The sequence below is a fragment of the Cygnus atratus genome, chromosome 5 (assembly GCF_013377495.2).
Source record: "Cygnus atratus isolate AKBS03 ecotype Queensland, Australia chromosome 5, CAtr_DNAZoo_HiC_assembly, whole genome shotgun sequence".
Taxonomy (NCBI): Eukaryota; Metazoa; Chordata; class Aves; order Anseriformes; family Anatidae; genus Cygnus; species Cygnus atratus.
Genome location: NC_066366.1, coordinates 5032703 through 5057425, shown reverse-complemented (window position 1 = coordinate 5057425; position 24723 = coordinate 5032703). Strand labels below are relative to the sequence as shown.

General features: G+C 37.9%; 1 protein-coding gene across 1 annotated transcript in view; it reads right to left on the bottom strand.

Annotated features, from left to right (window-relative positions):
* OTOG (otogelin) overlaps positions 1 to 23355 on the bottom strand; it is a 109486-nt gene extending 86131 nt beyond the window's left edge. The window contains exons 1-15 of the mRNA XM_035550201.1: positions 23304 to 23355; positions 23160 to 23220; positions 22974 to 23028; positions 19116 to 19206; positions 10543 to 10635; positions 10175 to 10329; positions 9669 to 9787; positions 9066 to 9271; positions 7336 to 7466; positions 6387 to 6493; positions 5390 to 5499; positions 4442 to 4567; positions 3340 to 3448; positions 2419 to 2465; positions 1349 to 1494 (exon numbers count right to left, since the gene is read on the bottom strand). Coding sequence (XP_035406094.1) covers positions 1349 to 1494; positions 2419 to 2465; positions 3340 to 3448; positions 4442 to 4567; positions 5390 to 5499; positions 6387 to 6493; positions 7336 to 7466; positions 9066 to 9271; positions 9669 to 9787; positions 10175 to 10329; positions 10543 to 10635; positions 19116 to 19206; positions 22974 to 23028; positions 23160 to 23220; positions 23304 to 23355 — 1608 coding nt within the window. The remainder of the gene's footprint in view (positions 1 to 1348; positions 1495 to 2418; positions 2466 to 3339; positions 3449 to 4441; positions 4568 to 5389; positions 5500 to 6386; positions 6494 to 7335; positions 7467 to 9065; positions 9272 to 9668; positions 9788 to 10174; positions 10330 to 10542; positions 10636 to 19115; positions 19207 to 22973; positions 23029 to 23159; positions 23221 to 23303) is intronic.
* Between the last annotated feature and the right edge of the window lie 1368 nt (positions 23356 to 24723).

The following is a 24723-nucleotide window of genomic DNA, read 5'->3' as shown; positions in this document are numbered from 1 at the left end:
AAGTGCTTAAACAAAATTTCACATCGTTTTCAAATCACTTGTTGCCTGATGACTGTTTATGTCATCAGCTCTAAGGCACTAGATGACTGGGTTCTTTGTGATTCAAAGAGCTAAAAATCTCCTCAGCTATTTTCTTTCTGGGTTTTTAATCTTGAATGAGATGGGACTGATAACTTAAAAGAATTTTAAAAGCATACAAATCTCAAACCATCAAGAAATATGAGGTTCTACATTACAAGTCTTTTAGCTTCCCATTTCAATTCATTCATTTTTATAAATGGGAAAAACACATGGGATGGTGCCTAGGGAACTGTGAAGCAGCTCCTCTGCCAAGTGGTTCCAGCTATCTGATAGATAGACACTCGAACTGCTGCACTGAAGCCCCACACTCCTGCATTACAGTACACACAAAACTTACTACCCTCTCAACACTTTCACATTGATAACTGAATTAGCAATATTTAACCCTGGAACAAACCACATAAGCCTCTGATCACCCACCTGGCTGTAACATTCAGAATGCTTCAATCAAAGCTCTGTAAAAGTCTGTGCTTACTACAGGTTGACCAGGGTAACTTCGTTAAAGGATAGGGAAAATATGAAGCCCAACATGTAACAAAAGCCAAAAGAAGTTTATTTTTTTCCCACCTGCAAGCCACCTGAACACTTTGTCAAAGTCCCTCAGTCAGGACAAAGAACATGCATGCAAGAGCTATTCCGAGACGCTTTGTGTCAGGAGTGCTGCATAAAGCCAACTAATCTGATTGTCACTTTCCTCAACAGAAGCATCACCACAACTAAGCCAAAAGGAAAATTTCTGTCTATTTTGGATAGGTATAAGTAGTTTCTAACAGAAAAGTGAATGAGGCCTACAACACATATCTTGCACGTTGTCATAGCAGACATTTGCTTCAGACCTCTGCTGTCCATTGACAGACTTAAATGTCAGGCTAAAGGTAGGACTGTGGGCATCTGAAGGAAGTCAGTTGCCTCATCTTTCATTTGAAAAATAAATTGCTTAGAGTGTTGTTGCTTTGCTTTTATTTTAAGGATCCTGTTTTGCTGGTTTTTAGCCATGTAACTAGAGGACACAAACTTAATATACAACATTCACATGCTTCAAGGACTTTGCAAAGTTTGGAGAATTCTAAGCTGACAGAACTTAAGCTGCCAATGTTTATTCTTTGTTTCACAGCTCTTCTATTTGTGTTTCCTTCAGGCTATGATATATAACGTGGTTGCCTCTGAGCCTTCTTTTCTCCAGGCTAGACAACTCAAGTATCATCAGCCTCTGCTTATCAGACATGCCTTCAGGATACAAACATAACAAGAAGGTTCTAAGCCTTACCTGTCCACAAGGAGTATTTTGCAAGGATATGGTAAACTCTCCAGACGTACGGCTTTTTGCTAGAATATATTGGCAGGTAGCTTGGAAAGTATATTTGCGCCCATCAAAGGTCATGAAATGAATGTCTCCTGAAACTGAACATTCAGCTAGAAAATATAACAAATAATGGATTTAAATATGTTGAAAAGATATTATGCATTCTCAAGAGATATTGCTGTAGAGTTCATACACTGATACATACTATAATTTTTAAAAATGTGCTTGCACTATAACTACGTACTAGGAAAATGGTTAGGAACTGTACCCCATCTTTGCTTTTGTCGAGTTCTTATGTGACACCAGGCCAAGATATCAAAGCAATTCTCCCCCGTCTATAAGGCAATAATACATGTGCTCCTTACTTTCTGGGTGTGATGTGTGGCTCGAAAAATGGATTCGCAGAAATATCAAGCACTCTCTCAGTTTAGTAACAACTCTGAGACCAGTGCTTAAATCTATCCGCAGCTATAAGAACAACGAAGCCATGGGTTCCTCTAACTTGCAAAATCCTTTAGACTAATTTCTGTAGTTTAGTTTCCTGTTGGTGAAGTGGGAATTAAACCCCCCCCATTCCACAGGCAAATTGAGAAAATAATTAACTGACATTTGTGTAATACCTAGATATGACATTGCTAGCCAGCAATACTGTGAGGAAAAACCAAACAACAAAAAGCAATCTTGCACTTAAAAACTCTTGCATGAAACATATCAGTAAGTCTGTCAAGTGAAGACTGCAGAGGAAACTTTAGATGAATGCCAGGAACAATCAGATAGTGCCATCTATCAGAGACGTTACAGCAACCCAGGGGAGACAAATTACTGAGCTAAATCAAAAAGGCAGATATGCCTGCTATTCAGTTCACTTTAATACTTACTCTACTTTGTGGGTAAATGTGTTTATATAGAGATGCAAACAAAAATGTAAATTATACAGTGAAAATATAGTTTAAAATGTTAATATTAACAGCAATATTTTACCCCAATAAAGATTCATAGATATTTAAAAAGTATCTGAGACTTTTTCTACATACCTGGACATGTAAGATTTGTACAAATCCATTTTCCTCCAATGCAAGTGCTGAAATAAAAACAAAAAGGTTTCTTATTTAGATTTTAGTTTGAAACATATATGGCTGTTCCTCAGTTGTTTTTCCTGGACTCCTACTCCATGAAGCGAGCACTAGATGTCTAGAGTCTGACAAAATGGCACAGCAGAGCTATCACATTCACTAGAACATCTAGCAGCTGTGGCAAGATCTTGTCATGAAGATATATCGAATGAACTATCACCCACGCATCCAACACTTCTCTTTTTAGCTCCTTGATAACAACTGCAAAATCTTAAGGATTCTTAATACTAGGAAGAATAAACGCATGCCATTTGAATCTTATTACTTAAAAAAAAAACTGTTGAAGAAGGCGTTGCATGTCTGCAAATGCATCCATTTTCTCCAACTGAGTTGATTCAATAAGAGACATTATCTCTTCCTACTAACCTTTCTGACTGAAGTATAAAATTAACTTAAAAATTCCCAGAACAGCAACTTCATGTCAAAGATATTAGGCTCTCATGTCCAAGTGAAACAACAAGAGGACAGAAACAGAAGTCAAATAAATTCTCCTGTTAAGGTTTTGAAACTCTTCTGTTTTGAAATTCTCCTGTTAAGGTTTCCGTATTCCTTTTAGTCTGGGGAAGAGTTCAAGATGAAAAGAGTACTAAACATTTCAGTATTCTGTAATATGCATGATTTTATCTTCTTTCCCATTAACAGCTCTATAGTTTCTTTAAATTTCTCTTAGTAACATGTCTGTAGAACAATAGTTTTTGTATGTAGAAACTGTAATGACTTGTTAACTTCATTCAATTTTAAGTGAAATAGGCCTTAAAGGACTTCTCTGTCTTGTGAATATGAAAGGATTAAGTCCACAGCATTAAAAGAAAAATTACTAACCAGTTATTACATTCCTCATAAACCACAGAGCCTATGTCAAAAAAGCTTCCATGGTAGTCACAAGGACAGTCCATAGGCTTGACACACAATTCATTTTCATAAATTAAGCCTAGAAGAAATAAAATATCAAGAAAAAATTAAAAATATTTACAAAGAGCTGACAGAGAACTAACAAGCATACCAAAGAACACCACAAATGGACACAAACAATAATAAAAGCGAAGGGTATTTGGAAGTAATTTTAGTAGAAAAAATACACGTCGATTTTATTACATAAATATTACATGACCAAGTTCCTAAATTGCTTGAGATACAGTGAGTGAATAATAGCATGAATCATTAGTGTTTAATATAGTGGGGAAAAAAAACTGCTGTTTTATTTGGGTACCCTTCGCTTCTTTTTTGACACCTTTACAATTCTTTGTCTGTATGTTTTAAGGCATTGTTTGTCCTTATTATACTGTAGTAGTTTTTTTGTTTTCTTTGTTTTATTTTTCAGTGATTCCATGATTTAAGAACCAGAAGCTAAAAGAGATTACTATCCCATACAAGATGAAATGTATGACAATGATGACCATACTTTTAAGTTGTGAGTGTATATATAAGAGGCAGGACTTGAAGATCCATGGCGTATCATTTTCTCTAGAATGAACAGATAGGATTATGTACCCAAGGGAAGCCAGTAACAAAAGGAAAATGAGACAAAAATGTTCATATGCACCTGACCTTGCAGACATTCTTCAGGGAAAAAAAAAAAAAAAAAAAAAAAAAAAAAAACAGCAACTGTGGGAATCAAGAGGCTGGCTCCCTCTTCTGTAAAACTAACAACAGAGCATAACAAGTTTTTCACTGCACTGCAGAGCTCTACAGCTAGAATACAGATCTGTGCTGAAACCTATTCCTACTTGTTAGATTGATGAAAAGGCTCTTGTCACTGAGGAAAACACGGTCATTCATCCACACCCTGTTTGCACTGTATTTATAAAGAGTTCCTGTTAATGCCTGAATCTAGCCAGGCCATGTAGATATGTAAACCTGAGGGAAAATGATCAGAAAGTTAAATGGAATCAAATAATACATATTTGAGAATCAAAACTGTTACCATCTGGACAATAGCATCCATCAATGCAGGGAAGCTCACTGCCAACACACTGTGATTGCTGGTGACATGAAACAGGGCAACAGCTGATGCATTCATTGTAAGTCAAGGGTTCAAGACAGGTGATCACTACAAAACAGAAAAAGATAGAGAAATGAAGAGCTCTTGGGCTGCTGCCCACAGTCATAAATAGATTGCACATGTTGATTTTAGATATTTACTCTTTGGTAACTCAATTGAGTATCCTTTTTCTCTAATGATGAAACAATGGCTTTCATAACACACACAGGATAGATGTATATTCATAGTCTGTCCAGTGCAAGTGCATCAAGAAGTAATAATCTTAAATTACGTAATGGGAGGTGTGGGGAAACTTTCTCACAGCAAAACCATTTAAATTCTGAGACCAGCATAAGAAATCATAGAATATCCATTAACCAACATTTTTGGAAACACGTAGAAAATATTCCTGTCATGAATGACAAATCAATTTTGTTTCTGTCTCCAGACTGGTGGACAAAGTAGGTTCTCTCCTTCAAAATTACCTTCTGTGACTTCTAAGACGAGGACTTTTTCAACTGTAACTCAAATAGATATTTGAACACCCACAATACATTTTATATGTCAGAAATCTATGAAGTCTTGGCTAATATTTGAGAGAGTAGCTCCATGATAAAAACGTGATGGTTAATCATCTTAAAGAATCTCTGATGTTTCAGTTAGAAGGTTCTTCAAATCTCCAAGCTTATTAAAATGTGTTTGATATGCTCAGCACAGATCACACTTAAAAAAAAATCTAACCCTTACGTAGCATTGGAGTCCTCGGTTATGCTTTTACTGATAACTGTATTAGTTCTTAATAGGAGGAAGGACAAAGTAAAACTATGAAGAGCAGTCTTTTCAAAATATAACCACTACGCAGTATTTCCAAATATGAAAGTGTCTGCATACCACACTGCTGAAAGTGCTTTCGCCATCCCTGCAGTGGCTTTCCTGCTTGGGCACATGCTCTGGCATATTCAGTTAATGCTCGACACCAAGTTGCATTATCAACTGCTGACCTTACACAAATAAAAAATTACATATTATTTTCTCCCTACATTCAAATACACAGTCATAACCTCATGAATGCTTCTGCACTGCATACATCACATTGTTTGTATTTACATTAATAATATTTTAATGTACTGTGTTGCTTGAATAGCTTAAAAGCCTTAAATGGATATGACATTCTGCGACACTTGAAGACAGCTGATCAATATATTTGAAATCTGATGCTAATTTCCTGAATAAAAACATGAAAACCAGTGATGCAGCAATGTAAAGAGATTTTCATAGAGATCTTGATTTTTACAAGAGGAGTAGCATCCAACAGGAGACTTGCAAGAAGAAAGCATAAGATTTCCACATCATGGTACAGGAAATTGAAATTTTTTTAAGACCCGTCTGTTAGACAGTCAAAACTGCTTTGACAAGCATTATTCCAGATTGTGAAATGATAGCATAAATTCAAATAGTTTCTGTGCATGCAGGTAATCCATTTCTTCTTTTTGTTATGTTACTGTATACTGCTTAGAGATGCCCAATTCATCTATTCACTATTACTTTTCATTAAGATTAGAAACACTAATGATGTCACACGTTCAGCATGAAAACTGATGTCATATTCAAAGGAATGTAAACTGACAAAGTTATTATGAAAATAGCTGAGCCTGGTTTTGCCCACCCTTACACCAAGGAAAACAAGCAACTCCACAGAAGTCTCTGCCAGTAAAACTAAAACAAGTGAGAAAATCAAGGCATTCTACATTATTACAGGAATTTTAGATATCAGCTGGCATGTAGAAAAAGAATCACATCACTTTTGTTTATCATGAGAATGAATTGTACATGTTAAGGACAATGTTTATTCTAATAACTTTGGAATTACTCAAAAACATTCACTTACATGCAAAGATCACTGGTACAGCTTGCCATAAAAGGAAGAGGACTCACATATTCATGACATTGTTCAAACGGAGGATGTAACAGAATATTACACAGAGTGTATGCCCTCTGAAATTAAAGAGATTGCTGTTGTGAAAATGCTTTCAAAAAGTAAATCTAAGCAGAAAAATATATTATGCAAAAACAGAACAGACACCTCTCAGGATATGGCTAGGAATTCCTTCCCTCTTATCAGCTAGAAACAGTGGCTAGCAGCGTATTACTGTCCATGACAGAGTAATCTTAACACTGAACCCTTTATCCAAGGTTGTGCCAATGCTACTAAAACATCCCTTCCTAAAAAAGGGCAGACAGTGTTGCAGCTAAGCCTAGATGACCTGAAATAGTTTTTATTTTAGTTAAATCACGTAGTAAAAGGCAACAGAGATAAAACACATCTTGCATCAGCTTTAGCTTCAAAGCATTTCATTTCAGGGTTGTAACTTCAAAATATTACTTACAAGGAAAACTACTTTGATATGGCAGACTAAAGTAACAAAAATATTTTTTGAACACTAGCAAATAAAACATGCTCTCATTCTGGTTTCAGATGCCTACTTCTTCCTATCCTTCCTAAGAGGAAGCAGTGGGAACCAGCAAAAGAATGAATTCCTAACTTGATAACTTTTCACTCATTTAACCCCAGATTCAAACGCTTCTTTTGGCTGCTATCCAGAGAGTATAACATCTCCAAAACATCAAAAATTAAATTATGAACTCATACAGAAAACTACTTGGGGAGGAAAAAGGGAACAAGGTAAACACTGTTTTAGCAGCCATCTCAATCCAACTCTCCAAAGGAGAACTGAGAATACTTCCAGTCTCCTTCAAAGCACTGAGTCAAATTCTGGTTCTAAGAAGAATCTAATCTACTAAGAATGCTGTAATAATCCTTTTGTGCAGATCCAAACCTGTAAAGATTCATGGCTTTGTGTCAGGCAGGGTGGTTCACTGAGAAAAGAGTTATCCCAACTGGGTGTTCCTTGTGGAGGATTTTCCTGCCAACTCTCTACAAACTCTGTTACATCATCTGTCAGTTTTCCTAAACAAGACACACATACAGTCAACAGTGATTTGGCAGAACATTTCTATAGGCTTTACCAGGGAAATATATCAATAATCATAACACTATATTAAGTAGAGAAAGCCAAACCCTATCTAAAACTAAATGAATTAGGTGCAAGTCTGAAGATGATCTGGTCTTTTAAGACACAGAAAATCCTTTTGAAGTAAATATAGGAGAAGGTTTTAGAATAGCAGAAAGAAGCAAACTCAAGTCACGTGATTTGGCAAAAAAAAGGCTTTACGAAGTTGAACTGTGCCTGTTGTAGTCCTTGAATGAAAGAAAGGAAAGAAAAGTTGTAATAACCTGTATATGCACAGTTCTATGCTGCTCCTTTATATGGAACTTTTGATAGATAGCCTAAAGCCCCAAGAATAATGAAGTATCCCTAGGTCACTGCAAGGGTACAATATAATGAACTATATTAACCAAATAAAAGTGTGACCTTTTCATACGAGTGGAAATGACCATGCTAGCTTTAAACAAGTTAAGAAGGGTATTATCCATCATAGAGACATTGATTAGTATTCAGATTACCCATGAATGCTATCATGCCTTTTCTGTGTTACTACTACTCCCCAAGATAGTTGGATAAAGGCAGTAGTATACAGTGCATCTACTTGTGGTCCAATTACAGCTTTATGCAACTGAGATATCCTCAGAAGGGTGAGAGGGTAGGGAAAAGTCTGATGGCAATGAGCACAACAAGCTATTGATCTTGGTATTAATTTAAGCATTTTGTTATAGTGAGTAAGCTGTTCAGTAGAGTTAAGGTCGATCCTAGTGCAGGGCTGATGCTTTACAAAATTGAGTGGCATGCTTAAACAACAAAGGAAACCTACCATATATTGTACTTTAAGCTTTAAAATAGTACTCTATAGAAATATTCTAATTTTAAAGAGCAGGAGCAAAAAGTTAATCATTCCAAAGCAATCATTTCCAGAAGTTTTTATTGCCTCATTTGAGACACCTTTTAAGGGGCCTGATTTCTTCCTCTGGTTCTTTCTAATTTTATAGAGGTCATCACTCAGAATTTTTTGAAAGCCAAGACTCTTGTAAGTGTCTGAGGTTGGCATCCAAGGAACTGGGACTCCAAGAATCACTGGTCACTTCTGAAAGCATTAACATAAATGAAATGCCAGATCAAAAAGAGATTTGGCAGTCTTCACTAATTAAAATTATTCATTTTTCTTCCACTAGTAGCATCATAGGCTTCCACAGGCTGCTATATAAAATTGCTTAGAGGGCAATGAACATTTAAAAGTATAATTTTATCTTTTAGGTCCCAACGATTTGAAGTATAAATACCACTGTAAGTAACAGAGTACCCAGCTATAAGCATGCTTTAAAGATGACCCCCCTCAAGAGTCCCATCCGTACTGATATCGGCCCTCTTCATCAACGTTATCATCTACCAGAAGTATTTCCATATCATATTTTTCATTTCAAAAATTCCAAGTATTAAATTCAATTAGCATTGCAATTAAAACCTAAGTAAAATAACATTTAGTTCACCTGGGGAAAAACAAACAAAAAAACCCACGGTATTACACAACAGGGATTAGTTCAAATACTCACCATAACTAGTTTCAAGATCATCATGCAGGATAGCATTATTGTTTCCACACAGTCCATGTGTTTTGCCCAGGTACTCTGGTGCCATTTTGATATACACTGCAGATGTACCGTCCCAAGCCAGAGTAAAGGCATATTGGTGCCTGACTAGAAAGTACCCAGCTAGTTTCTGGATGTGTAAGTTTCCAATAATATAAGGTAACCGTAGTCTGTGAAACAGGACAGAATCAAAAAACCAAACAAACAGCTTTTAATGAAGCAATAACACTGTTAAAAATGTTACTTGACAATTTAATGACTTCTTCATACATCTTAAAACCGCTAATGTAAATATTGAGTAACTGAACTAAAAACAATGAAGTTGCAAATAAGAGCCAAAAAAAATCAAAGGGTGAATGTCAATAGTTGTATTTCTTGATAATGCCTGCTGCTTACTTAGACATTGCCTTCCATCTACTCTGTAGATGGGGAGTGCTTATTACAGCTATGGTCTGGAAAGTTTTTAAGCTACCAACAAATAAGTCACCTTGTTTACATCTCTGTTATCAAAACTGTATCATGATATTAATTCTATCATTACTGCCTCGGAAACGCAAGTATGATTACCCAAATCCTTTATAGGTCACTTCACTGCTCATCTTTATCTGTTCATCTCCAGAAAAGAATAAACTAATGGACCGCTTGCAAGAATAAGGAGAAGAATGGCATTCAGGATCATTATTCACCTGTCAAATAAAATTATTAGTGTCAAAGTTAAGATTTAATTAAATTATTCATAATCCACATGCTACACAACTAATGCTCACAATCCCACCCTCCGCATGTGGGCAAATAATCCTACTCTTCCCAAAAACATGAGTAAAATTTTCCATTCTTTTGGAGCAGTCTTTTCACAGCAGCAGCAGGTTTAGAAAGTACACATAACAGTTTTCTTCCAGTTATTTATATTTTGTGTAAGATTAATTGGTAGCATATATTACTTTAGAATTGGATCTAGGTTACATTCCAGACTGCCAGACTATCATCTAAAATTATTTTTAATCTCATAAAATTATTGCATTATTTGCATGTTTAATAACAGTAAAAGAGAATGTAGAAGTGCAGTCCCCTACCTGTATAGAAAAACTCTGTTCATCTAATTCAGTATGTCTCACAAGTGCATATGTAGATTTCCCAGAAAAATAGTAATACAGTCCATCAAAAGTTTCAAAATGATATTGACCCCATGTTCTGCATATATGATCTCTTTCAGCACCTGTGTTATAAACTAACAAAAAGAGAGTCACTTGAGAAGTACCGCTGGCTTTTAGATTTAATCTGTAGTTGCAATGTAGCTATACTGTGATGAATCATCACAGAAAAGAGAGGGTAGAAAAAACAGCGGAGGATGAAGTAACGTTTAGGAAAAGGGTAGTCATTCTCGCAGCTGTCGGAACCTGCATGCAATCCCAGAAGCCCACTCTGTTTTCTTTCTACACACCTGTCTGACATCTTGGTCCAGTTGCATTAAATCGACTGCAGTTACAGAGTTCTCTGTAGACACACTCACCTCCATTAAAACATGTAAATGAACCTGAGTGGAAAACCAAGGCACATTAAAAATAAATGATAATCTTCATTCTCAAGACACGGTTCAGCTACTGATTTTAACTCCCAGAATGCCAGATGTTAGCTTAGAATTTAAATGCTGTGCTAGCCCAGCAGAATCCCACAGGTCACCACAAATAAGAAACATACTTAAAAAGCTTCACCATAAGACACATAACCAGATACTGCAAATTCATTGCATGTTTACAGAAGGCCAAATCAAAATGGCTATGATACCTTTTTGTTAGTTTGACATATTTTTAGTCCATTTATTTAGTTAATAAATAAAGTCAACAGGTATCACAAAACAAAACAGCATGGTGCTTACAGCCCTACATAAAAGAATGCTGCAAACGTTGCATGGGTAAACTCTACCAGAATAAGACCATGCTACCCTAGAAACACAGATGTCCAGATCCCAGCTGCAAATCTTTCAACTGTCTGTCCTCCCTCCAGGTCGCAACTTTTAGGTACGCTTTTTTCTAACTTTTTTTTTCTAATTTTATTAGACACAAACTTTTAAGAAAATAAAAGAAAAAAACTTCTATTACAGTGAAACTGCTGTAGAGAGAGTAAACTTTGAGTTGCAATGGCAGGTGTGAGCGAGGAGAGAGGCAGGTATCTGTTTTATTGCAGGGAAGGTGGTACAAGGGGGCAAGGTATACGTTTTTTTTTCTTTCCCCGGGAAGATCCCCACAAGTCAGCCAAGTCAAGTTTTCACAGTGCAAAGAAAGGTGCACACAAGCAGAAAAAAGCTTCTTGCTACCAAGTTCAGATGTGGTGATGAAATGATTTTCTAATCATTATCATATACTCACTTATTTTGCTAACACTTGACCTTTTAAAGTTTGCTTGGGAAAGCATTTGTATTTTAATAATTGCATATTATGCAAAAAAACAAACAAACAAATAAAACCCACAAAACTATAGTCCTTCTTAATTTGGAAAATAAATATACTAATATTTAAGGACTAGAACTAAGCACACAACTTAAAAAATATTTCAGGAAGAAAAACTGAAGTTTCATCCTTTTTGGTTTTTTTGGCTTTAGAAATACAATATTCTTAAAAATAATCTGAGATATGAATTGTGTTAATGATGTCCTGAAAACCAGAATTTACAGAAAAGGACTTTTTCTTCCACTTCAGTAAAACGCTGACTTACGGAATGTTTAATCAACAAAGGTGTACAAAGAAGGCCTAACATTACCTTCAGGGTTTTGAGAAAGCTATACTAAATAGGGTTTAAAGCTTTGTTGATGCAGGCAAACTCATGCAAGCTCCACTTCCAACAAAGACTACAAAATCTGCAATTTAAACAGAATTAGGAGGAAAGCCTGCTAGAATACAGACCACTGTTTTATGATTGCGTGGCTCACCACACCTTTAAGTTTTATTCTCAGTTTTGTCTTTCACTAAATATACAAACGTCAAAAGTAGATTCTAAACTGCTTTATAGAATGGTTGACATGTTTTTTCCATAAACTGATTGTAAGGTAACAAATGCTTTCAAACAAGGCAAGAGCTGAACACTGACATCCTACTGCTATTGAATGGATGCTGAATTCCCCACGTCAGCAATAACAATATAAATCAAAGTGGCTTTTCCTCCCTACTTTTTCTGTCCTCTTGTAGAAATCTTATTTTATTGATGGATTAACAATACCAATATCCTATCAACATATTTTATAGCAAATATTTAGTTTGTCTTGCCAGCATTAGAGAACTTGAGTAGAGACACCATTACAGTAGCCAGTGAGGAGGTCTAAATAAATCTGAAAGCAAGATGCATATGAATAATATCCTGTGAGAGCAACCAACCCTCTAACAACAGTCAGAATTGGAATTTATTTTTAATGAAAACAGGAAAAAAAATGTTATGAACAATCTTGAGTTTCATTTTAAGCCCCTAATTTAGCTTGCACAAGACTTTCAAATGCATCTTTAAAAACTCCCATGATTTGTGTATGTATCTACCACACACAAATCGCTTTCAGATGTACACACCATGTAATTGCGCACCCAACATCTAATTCACACCTTAACTTGTCAGTATTTATGAACTCAAAGCTACTAAAACATTTTGCAAGGCTGCCTCAAACCTCATCATCACCTATTTTACATAAGTATTACAAGTGCAGAAATTTCATGGGGAAAAAGGTCATATTTAAAGTTTCTTCTGCTTTGTGAGATTGTGTGCTCACAGATGGTTGTAAAGCTAAAATGTGGAAGACTTCAAGAAACTTACATCATTAAGTAAAAAGAAAAAAAAATCTTTCATGCTCATCTACTTCAGGCTAAACGTTTCTACATATTATCGTCTTCAGTTTCAACCTTACAGAATTCTTGCTTACTGAAGTCTGCCACAATTTGTCAGTACAGGATTTTCTTTTTGGTATTTCCTACAACCATTCTTATTTGCAAAAACATAAATACAATAACTTTCATATGAAGACTTTTTAGATATCCAAATGATTAATTTTGATTCCTTTGTTTTCAACAATCCTGCTGCAACCCTCTCCCTGCCCCCCCCCCCCCCCCCCCACACCTGGCCAGTGTGAGTTCTGTTAAAAAAATAATGCAAGCACTGTGTATAAAAGTCCCTACTTATTCTGACTGAGCCAACTCATTTACAGACTCGCAGCGATCAATCTTGTCACTAATGCAAGAACCTTACTCCTCTTGTCAAGGAAGACAGACATTGATCTCTTTCATCTAGAGTGTTGTGAGACCTGTGTAATCAGAGCTCAGGTCTCTGTTCTTTGCTTCTCTAAGATTATGCCCTAGTGCCTGTCCAGCTACAATAATCTGCCATTAGACTGCAAGTCATGTTCCTCTTAGCTGTAGACAAAGTTAGCCCCCTTTTGATGTTTCAGGTTGAATGATTCCCCTTTAAGCACAGCTCAGGTAACCTGCTTCAAGCTACACTTATTTCAATTGTGCATACAGTTAGCCGATGTGGAGACGTTTGCCGTAACCAGGAAGGATGCCTCATGCTCTCTTTCAAAGAGAAAAAGGGAGTTATTCAAATCCAAATTAGAAATCAAATAACTCCGTAGGAGCATTTTTTTTCCTTATGAAGTCATCTTCTATCTGTGCATGTACAATTCTACAAACATGATAAATATAACTGTTGTATCTACTTATATCCCTTTTTACATCACTGCAGAGTATCTTTCTTTCCACATCATGGAAGGGCTCTGTGTATAAAGATGAGTAATTCTTTAGCAGGTAATAACAGAAACATAGTGTTGATTCCAATCATATCCACTGATCTTGCTGCTACAAACAGCGTGGCCTCCTTTAATCAGGAACTGGGTGCATCAATTTCTGCTCAATTAACAGAGCTGAGGAAGTATTTCTATCAGCGATAAACATCCCATAACAAAGGGCTCACTTAGATCTTTGTCATTAAAGGAAAATAAGCTCTCTAAACAAGACCACCCATACGATCTCTCTATCACAAGTTGACGTCTCTCTTACAAGGAGATGAAAAGCATTGTACCACCTGCAGAAAGGGAATAAACATCAAGCTTAAGCCAATGTTAAAAATAGGAGAGCTTACAGAAGATTTTTGTATCCTTGGTTTACTGGAAAATAACTGCTATCAAGTCTTTAGCACCTTCTTTTTTTTCCTTTGACATTATGCCAGTTGAGCTCGTTGAGTTGGAATCTGAAAATCAGTGAGACTGGTCTTGCATAAAGTGGTAAGCCCCAGTAATAGGATTCTACTCCAAACAACAGGGTGATTTCTAACCAATGAGGCCACTACAACCTCCAGGTCACCCTGATAGCATGGCCATCATCAGCACAAGGAATGTGTCGTAAACTCCTTTATCGATCAGGGTGAAGATGAAGAATTATCTTTTAAAGAAGGTCTGAGCTCTTATCTGCTCTTCTCATTCCTTCAATACTCCAGCGGTCTCGTAACTACTGAACAGGCTGCATCCCCACTCAGTATGTGAAATAAGGTCACTTTAGTACCTTGAGTACCTGGGTCTCTTCTTTTAGTTCATCCCACTTCTTATTGTTTCAATGTCAAGCAATTAGTCTCAAAGAGAAGTGAGACTGTAATTTAGCCTATTTGCACTGTGTTTCCTGGAGATTAGTGCCCAAGCTTCAGAGGTGACTGCTCTAAAAAAAAAAAAAAGATCTCTAAAAAAAGATGCTTGAATGGAATCACACAGACCCGACAACAGTAAGTTCTAACTTCCTTTTTGAAATACTGTATAATCCTTCCCAACTCTGGCCGACTTTTCAAGAGTTCTTCACCTATGCTCTGATGGCAAGTTCTGCTGATTTTATATGATAACCGATTAATGACAGCTTGCATCTTTGTCAAAATAAGCATTTACTTTGCAATATTATTATTGAGCCTATTTATTTTGTGGCTGTGTATATGATATTGTGCCCAGTTAATTTATTATAGTTTCTTATGCTACTGCTACTCTGATGAGCATACTTTGGTTGCCAGCCAATTATATGTCCGGGTTTTCTCACCCAAGGTTAGTTCTTCTGATTTATTAATACACTTATAGAGAGGAAAAGGATAGCTGAAAGTAATTTATATTATGTAAAGTCCTTTACCATGAAGTGGTATTCATCCAATAAAGAATAGCTCTCTTCTCAGAGCACAAAGATATCGGCAAAGAAAGTTATCTGTGCCTCATACAAAAGATAAGATAACTAACTCAAGGAGACATGCAAATTAAAGCTTGCACAAGTGTAAAAGCAAGCCAAAACATTCAAGAAAATGTCTGACATTCACATTAACAAGCAAATCAACTTTAAAATGCTTTATTTTTAACTATGACAGGGAACTGGGTTCCTACCATCCACATTTTGACCTCACCATAATACACCATTATCATCATTATACTCTTGATTCTTAAGTTCTTGATTGCTGTGGACCTTCATTTGTCTGCCCTCCCCCCCCACCCCCCAAAAAAACCAAACACATTAGAAAGCAGAATTCCAACATGAGCAAGTGCTTGTTACTGTTATTTCTAAGACATGGCATGAAAACTGTTTAATGCAAATCAGATTCCCTTCAAAAAATTTAAATATGGAACATTTATTTGGAGGAGATCTCAAAATGAACAAGTTTTACTTAAGCTAGGTAAGGTAAAAGGTCCAGCCTGTTCCTTCACATTCTTCTAAGTCTGCCTGTTTACAAACTTTGGTCCAAAGATGGCTTAAGAGTCTTCAGAGTCTTCTCTTCAGAGTCACTTGCAGAAATTGTCTAGACAAAGACTGTACAGTTTTGGGGATCCTTTGAAATATGACTTTTAAAAATTCTTATGCAATTGTAGAGAACTGGAATGGACAAAAAACACAGCAGGCTGAGATCAGAAGAAGCATCAACTAAGACCTACTCTCATATCACAAAAAAATAGAAGGCATGCTTAGAATCGAGTACTTTAGCAGTCAATATTCTTGAAACTTCATATTTTGTAACTGCATAATTTCCACTGCACACTTTCTCTAGAATACTTTCAGGTGCCTATGACTATGGGGAACTCTTTCATGCAGTATCTTTTATCCTTCAACAGGATAGTCTTTGAAAGCATCTACCAGTAATGACACAAGTTTCCTGAAGCATATAGGCTTCAGTAGGATGCAATGCAGCCTTGGAATGAGGACAAAGATCTCATTACACTAGGAAGTACAGTTTTCTTCAAGATTCTGAGGTGATTGAGTAGGATGTAATTTTCATCTTTCACTACTTAGAGCCTTCCAGTTAGCTGCAGGTTTTCTGTTACATTACATCTCTCGACATCAGTTTTGGAGCACACATAAGGAACAAGTATCTTCTACAGAAATGGTGACCTTCAGCATTAAAGACTCATGCCTCCTGCAGCATTTCAACACAAGAATGTTTGCAGCATTTAACTCATTAGGAATTTTCAGCAGTAGTTTCAAAGTTACTCCAGAAATAATTTGTGTTGCTCTTTCCAAGGTCTTCACAGGTTTTTTTTTTTTGTTTTTGTGGTGCTTGTTTGTTGTGGTTTGGTTTGTTTCATTTAGAATGAAAAACAGATTCATGTGGAAGGTAGTTCCAGCTTTAGCAGCTATGTAAGCTGCATGTTAACTGCTGTCAATTACTGTGATTAACATTTGAGAAGACCAATCCCATATTCTTTGGGTACAAGAAACTAACAATTTATCTCTTGATATTTACTTGTACTATACCTTTTTTTGTTCCATTGACAAAAAAACATGAGATTACTTCCTAAATTGCCCATATCTGACTAATAGAACACAATAGTAAAGAGACTTAGTGTATAATCAATCATGCACCCATCATACAAAAAGTTCATATGAAACATTCAGTTTTATCTACACAGACAGTTGAAGGAAGCAAGAACGATGTTAATGTAAGAGTGACTCCAGCAGGATTAAATAAGTCTCTGGCAATCAGTTTTCCAAGTATGCTGCAGACTGATTTTCAGAGACATCACAAAACTAGAGAAAGAAGATAACTTACCTTGCTGGTTTAAAAATAAAAAAAAAAAAAAGCTTTACTATTTCATATATCTCCAAATTGGTGCAAATACCAGTCCATGGCCAAAGCTATAGCAGCTTGCATCTCTCTTCAAACTGGAAGAACCAAGATTGATCTACTGTTCTAAGCATTTAGAACACTTTATCAAAATTCTTTCAAAAAAGCAGAATGGATTGTTCTTGGGTTCTGTTTTTCATATGTGCCTTTCACAAACATGCAACAGAGAATTTACTTGGATTTTAAAAAGTAAACAGTGGAATACCTACACTCAGAAGATTATCAAGTGTAATAATCCTGATTTTCTTTGCCTGCAATTACGGACAATCATCAGTTTTTAAAGCATGCTTAACATTTTATTGCCAAAGCAAGAACATCAGAAACAAAGTCTTTATGAAATATTTTGACCCATAGAAATATGTTGGAGAGAAGACAAAGTTCATTCCATTGCATTTACAGAGGGCAACAAAACTTAATTCTTTCTGTCGTAACCACATCTTCCTTTAAAAGCTCAGACATGATGATTTAGCATGAAATACTTGCTACTCTTTTCATTCTCCCTACTTTTAGATTTGTTCTTTACTTGCTTAAATATTAGGTCTACTTAAGAAGTGATTTAAACTCACACATGGACCTCCTGCAAGAGTTCTGTTAAAGTAGCATAGCACATCTTGAAAATCTTTTCTCCAGCTGGTTTGTCTGAAGCAGAACATCAAATCCACTTGTGCCATTAAAAGAATTTTTCACACAGCAAGAAATACAACAAACCAAGTAATTCTACACTTATTCAATTATTATAGTAACACATCTGGACATTATTTGCACATCTCTTTGGAAGCTGCTTTATTTGCTTTGAAAACACAAACAAAGAAGTAAGCAAGAACTTAGAGACAAGGAAAAAGCTACTTTCTGGTCAACAAGCTGGTGCAATTCAAAGGCAGAGGGAGTTTTACTAGTGTAGACGGCTGTATTTCTAGAGCAATTTTATCATAGCAGATGCATGTGCATACAGTATTTGCTCATTGACTATACAGGTTCCAAAGTAACAATCGTTATTCAAATAAGATTATCCTTCTTTAAACTATTCTATTATTCCCCCACATTCCAATACGTGCTTCACAAAAACTTCTGAGAATAGTATTAATTAAGGACAGATATTGAAGCTTTTGGAGATGACAACCCTAATCACAACTGGTAAGAATCCAGTCCATCCAGTCTTCATAGCATTTTGCACTATAAAGCCTGCAGATGCAAATCCAGATGATACACTACTAGGTAGGTTCTACATCCAGTACAACCAACCAGGATTGCTGAAGAGAAACCTGAGGTTTCTCAGCTAAAGAAAACTACTAAGCTACTCTGAATTGCTGTGAATCATCTTTCTCCTTTGTGCAGGACAAGCATGAAAAAGCTGTACTGAAGAGCTAACACAGAGGATATTTACCCCTGAGCAGAGATATTTAAGCCTGTCCACTTTACTGCTGAAAATAAAATGAACCAAACAAGCAAAGATGCAAATTCTTCAAGTGCTCACCACCTGGTGGCTTAGAGGACCTCATCCTGCTGACCTATAGATTGCACACACAAAAAACACCCATAGATTACATCAGCCAAAATGTAACAAGAAACCTCGGAGCAGGCAACAGACACAAGACAAGTGATTTAACAGCACCTAGGCAGCAATCCACACTTTTAGGTATATCAGTACAAGAGCAGATTGCCCTGCTAGAAGCTTTGTCAGAAGACACAGCAACTACAGACAGCCTTTTAAATGATCAAACAAGAAGCACCTGTTAACTTAAAGCTAGGTCAAGCCTCGTGATAAATAGCCATACTTCTGTAGTCTTTTGAGACCAATCAAGGTAGAGCCTGGTTATGCAGAGCTTTGTTAGTTTTTCTTCATAGGAGTAATTAAGTCATGCAGAATATACATTGAATTTGTTTCATGTAAAAACTTTAACTTACTAGATGGTCCACATTTCATACTGTGAAGTCTTCTGTTCTGAGACAAGGATATTGTAGTAGATGAAGCATTATGAGCTGCCATTCCAGGCTCCTTTCAGAAAGGACAAGAGAGCTATTTAAGCAGCTATAACCAAGAGTTTAAACGTCTCTTCATAGTCTACCAATCAATTGACCATTTTTAGTAAGCTCACTACTTGATATCAACTTAACAAAAATTTATCAAAAAACCATATGGTATACTTAAAAGTACAGTCACCCTGTAATGACTCCAGTAAAATAGTATCAAAGTACATTATGCCTGAAGACAGCATGCAGATTCTAAGCCAGTTAAGCCAAAATACCCAAAATTGCCTATAAACTTTCTTCTGTACCCCCTCCATATTCCTTTCCACCCCCAGCATATAAAGGCTCTATACCAGCACATATACTTACCATTATTCTCAATGTTAACATTCTGCTGTTTTGAAAATTCATCCACTCTGTTACCGTTATTTAAAATCATTTACAATATAGGCATGCACAAATCACTAAACATTCTCATTCTAAATTTTTTAGACATTCTTAGACAACACCCAAATTCTTTAGACAACACCCAAATAAGTTTTCAAAAATGTTTCCTACCATCATATTAAACTTTCCAAGTTGTTCTAACACTCCAAAAAATATATGACAAAAAAAATAATCTCATTTTCTTTCTCCAATGCCTTCAAACTTCAGCAGCAGGGCATCTCAAATTTTCTCGTATGAATTATCAACATTGTGGTGAATAAGCTTTCTTTCTCCAATAAATCACCCCTTCAGAATCCTAATGCTTATAGCCCACTTCACTTTGGAATCACTTCCATAAGTTGTCACGTGACAATACTTGGATTCTGTTCCCACCAACCTCTCCAATACCTCCACTCTTGCCATATTCATCTATTAATCCAACTTCCATTTCATCCTTTCATCTTCCACCTATCAGTGGTGTCAATCACAGCCCCATCACTTTCAAAACTCAAATTATTTACAGTGGCACTTGTATCACTTCTGAAGCCGGAATAGACTTAATTTCAACCAAGTCCCATGGCAGGAACTTGCATCAATACCTAGGGATAAGAGGGATGAGAGAGAACCCACAGGACAGCTGTCAACAGCTTAACAGTCAGTCATGGTCACTATGCATCTAACAGGTAAATTAGAGGAACAACATTTTTGTTAGACAGCTTTACCCAAGGACAGCTCACAGCTAATGGCATGGCATGGGAAGGTAACAGTATCTTCTTCTCTTCTTACAGGGGCGAAGTTTTAGCACTGTACTTCAAATTTATGACCCTGGCTACTCCACTTACAGAGAAGCAGCACTACATCAAAAGCTAAATTTATACACAGAGGTGATGTTGATATGACTTTGGAAGGACCTTTGAACATCCATGGTCAAGGAAACTTGTAAACAAAAACAACCCATCTTAAAGGAAACAATTTAACAGTGGAAAGAAATAGGACAAAACACAACTATGTAGACATTGTTTTCCTACTTTCAACAACTTTTTTTTTTGGGGGGGGGGGGGAACGGAGGGGGAGGAAACTGTATCTGAGAATTGGCACACTGCTCCAAACATATTTGAATATCAGCTCTTGTAGAAAATGTGTTCTAAGGAAATAATGTGTTTATTATGCACATAATCGCTCCTGCAAAATTTACTAGCCATCATGCAGAATGGAAAGCAGTAACAGCATGGATCTTGCTTCCAAATTTCTTTAAAGAGTTTCTCATAACTTAAATATTTACATCTCCTCCTTAGAAAAAAAAAAAAAAAAGGACAGGAATACATCAGATTACAGAAGACAATTCAGCCTATATAATCTACTCAGTAAAATGGATGAGCAGATCTACTTAGGTTACACATAATCCTATAATATTCTTGTCATTATTATACTGCCGTGCTCATTACAGGTAAAAGTATGCCTTTGAATTATCATACCTTAATTAAAAATGCATTACTTATCTTCACAATAACCTCCCATCTTTTTTTCTAGAATTGCCTACATCTAGGGCAAGCACCATGTTTCTCAAGTCAATGTGACCATTTCTATCCCTGGAAGATTAAGATAAGACTTAACTTATTAGAGATGCATTTAATTACATTTGTGTAGCTTATTTACTGCAGTAACAAGTGTTACTGACATGTCATTTCATTTCTTCGTCTATTTCACCTGGGAATTTTAAAGAGCAACAGCTACATCCGCACAATGGTTATATTTCAGTGATGTGGTAGTTTATTGAGTACAGATATCATTAACATATTCATCACTAAGTTTTCTTTACCTATTAGTATAGAGCATTAACTGATGTAAAGAATGATACAAGTAACCAAGCAAATATTTCCAATGAAATCATAAACACCAGCTGTGCCTATGTAACTTCATCTGAGGATGTTAGATTTATTGCATTTAATTTTCACATCCTGAAGTTTCATCACAGTTTCTCAGTCCTGTGCATGACTCTGCAAAGCACTTGTAACACATCAAGCATTTTACGTTTTAAATATTCATTTACGTCTTTGACTGAGAACTGATCTTAAACTATATCATCAAATACGTCTTCATGAACATGAACTCTGCAGAAGTTGTAACCAACACTTAGTGCTGCTGTGCCTCTTCCTCTCAAGAAAGCTTATGGAATGCAAAATCATGTAAAAACGTGTGAAAATGTCTTACTCTTAGTTTCAGACAGTTCAAATGGCTAGAAAACTACTCTTCATTGTCACTATTATTTTTCCTCTCTCCTAAACGTATTTCTTACAGAAGATTAATTGAAAGATTTATCCTCAGCAGCCCAGCACAGAACAAAAACAGAGTCTACTGCTATATGTTGAATTCTTGGGGGTCCCTCAATCTGTAAGCACTCGGTCTTATCAGTGGTTGATTCTGTTACCCATTTGCAATTATGTGGCACATTTTTCTCTCCATTGAGGTTTTTCCCTAAAACAGAGGAGAGAAAGCAGAAACAAAAGAGATTCCTCTGCAGAGCCATGAACAAGGGCTACAAAGCAAACTTTCCTTTTCCCACCCTCAAACAAGGGAGTGGGAACCACACACCCTAATTACATTTCAGCAACATACCATGAATGATACAGTTGGGTTGCCAAGATAAACCACATCCAAAAACCAGTACCTGGTTGTAGCGACCCGATACCACCAGCTCATTTACTTTTACAGGGAACTGAAAAGGCTCACACAAAGTAACCCCTGCTGGATGAGCCAAATCAGACCTCAGCTTTCCTCAGAGCAAGAGTACTTCCTGTGACACACAACTATTTCTGAATGGACTGAAGCTCTAGCTACCTTCTTCCCTCGCTACTTAGCGCTTGAAAGCTTAAGTTTTGTTCTGTTCATGACTGACATTCCTTACGGCAGAGATAAAAGATGTTCAATGCTGCTTGAACAAGTCCTGAAGAACCACAAATGGTGAAACAGTCACCAGAAACACTGGAAGCATCATGGTAACGTACATATCTGTCCAGGTAAGATATGAGGAACTTTATCCAGATGAAAACCCAGACATCTCTCAGAGCAGCACTAGTAATCACTCCTCACAGGAGCCTCACTTCACACCAGCGCTAGGTGGGAAATGCAAGGCACCATCTTGGGCAACAAACAACAGCATCACATCACCCCTTGGGCCCTGGTCCCCCTTTGGTTCAAAGCCACCAACCACAAGAGAAGGTTGCTCTATTCCCAGGTGACTTCACAGAGAAAAGCCAGACACCCTGGCAGCCTCAGCTCCCCTGAGGAGCATCGCAGCCCGCTCCCCACCGCCTGACCCCATCATGCCCGCCTGCCGCCCCCTCACGACGCCCGGCCCATACTCCCTACCTGCGTGGCCGCGACGAGGCCGTCCCCTCTCCAAGGCCCAGCAGCGCTGCCTGTGCTGAGGGCAGGAGAAGAGGGCACCGTTTGCTCGGCTCGGACAGCCCACCCCACCCCGGGCTGCCACCCCCTCGGCCGCGCACAGCGGCGGAGGCGAGAAGGGAGCCCCGCTCCACCCAGGCTGGCTCTTACCTGAGGAGCGGCAGGTGTCCGCCGGGAGGGAGCTGCGCCCTGGCTCCCCACGGGGACAGAGCTGGAAGGCAAAGGCACTGGGTTAGACGCTAGCGATGGCCGGGGTCGCCCCGTCCTCCCTCCTGCCCCCCGCTCGACGCTCACCCGGCGGCAGCCAGGTGCACAGCAGCGCCCCGACGAGGAGCTGAGCCTCCATGTGAACAACAGCAGTGGCCTCCCCAGAGCCGTAGCCCTCAGCACCAGCCGCTACTGGCACCCAGGGCTGAGCCCTACCGGGAGGGGCGGCCGGGGGTTTATCAGCCGCCCCCGGCCCGCCCTCCGGCCCCGGCCCTTCCCCGGGCACCCAGCCCGGTCGCCGCCCCTCGCCCCGTACCGGGGCCTGGCTGAGCGGCTCCGGCCCCGCAGAGCCCGGCCTCTCACGTCTCTTTTCTCTTTCTTGGCTTTTTGGGTTTAGGAGGCACTCGGTGCCTTGGCAGGAGCTGTGAGCGCCGCGGTGGGGTGCGGCTCGGGGCGTCTGCACCACCGCTAGCGCGGACAAAAAGGGGACTCGACACTGCTGCTGGAGGGAATGTCTCATAGCTTAAAGCCCTCGGCTTCCACACAGCTGTCTGCATGTGCAAGCCAGCAAACCGTGTTAGTACCTAACACACTGAGCATTGGCCCCGGTTCACTGAAAGTCGTGCTAGAACTTGAATAACCACACGAGTGAGACATGGAATGGAGCATGCCGCTAAGGCGTAGTGATAATTTCTTTGGCTTCCGATAACTCTTTACTACTACAAATTCAGTCTTGAATGTGGAGCTTTCTGTAGACTCTTTTCCAGGTTTATTCTTTTTCCTTTTTCTAGTGACTTAATTTCTGTCATTGCTAACCTTCCTTCAGCTATTTTTCTTCCCCCTTTCCCTCTTCCCGTCTCTGTTGCCTTGTTTGTTCTTTTCCCTTTCCCATCTGCTGCTGTCTCTCCCCGTCATTCTTCAGGTTTGCATATCTTATAACAGAAGCTTTAGAAGCTGCCCATACCAGGTGAGAAACTGTCTCAGATGAAAAGGAGCCTTTTCTGACTGCTTTGGGAAGTCTGTTAACAGCAAGTCATTAAAAAGATCTCTTTTCTGCCTTTGTAATTTGTCCCTGTGGATTGTATTTCTTGCTGCAACAAGTGTTTCATTTCTAATGAAATGATGGAAAACTAGCAACGTTTTCACTGAGAGTTCTCTTCTCTCCTGCAAAGGCTGGAGGGAGTGCATGAGAGATGAAAAGGGAGACAGAAAAGATATTCTTTAACTCCAGCACAGCATTTTGCAAATAACCTCAAACAGATTTGCAGATTTTTTCTCTACCCTCACCTCAGAGCAGAGTCTATCTACACTGAATGCACTATGTGCTTGGCTTTGGTGCACTCTCTCTGTTCCAGATTACACTAATGGAAGTAGAGAAAGTAGATCAAAAGCAACAGGAGTCAGTTTACACAACAAACATTTTAATGTATTTCTTCACCTTGTAAATGGGCTGCCCACTGTATTCATTTTCCTTCAGTGACACAAGTAGCAACTAAGAAATTGAACT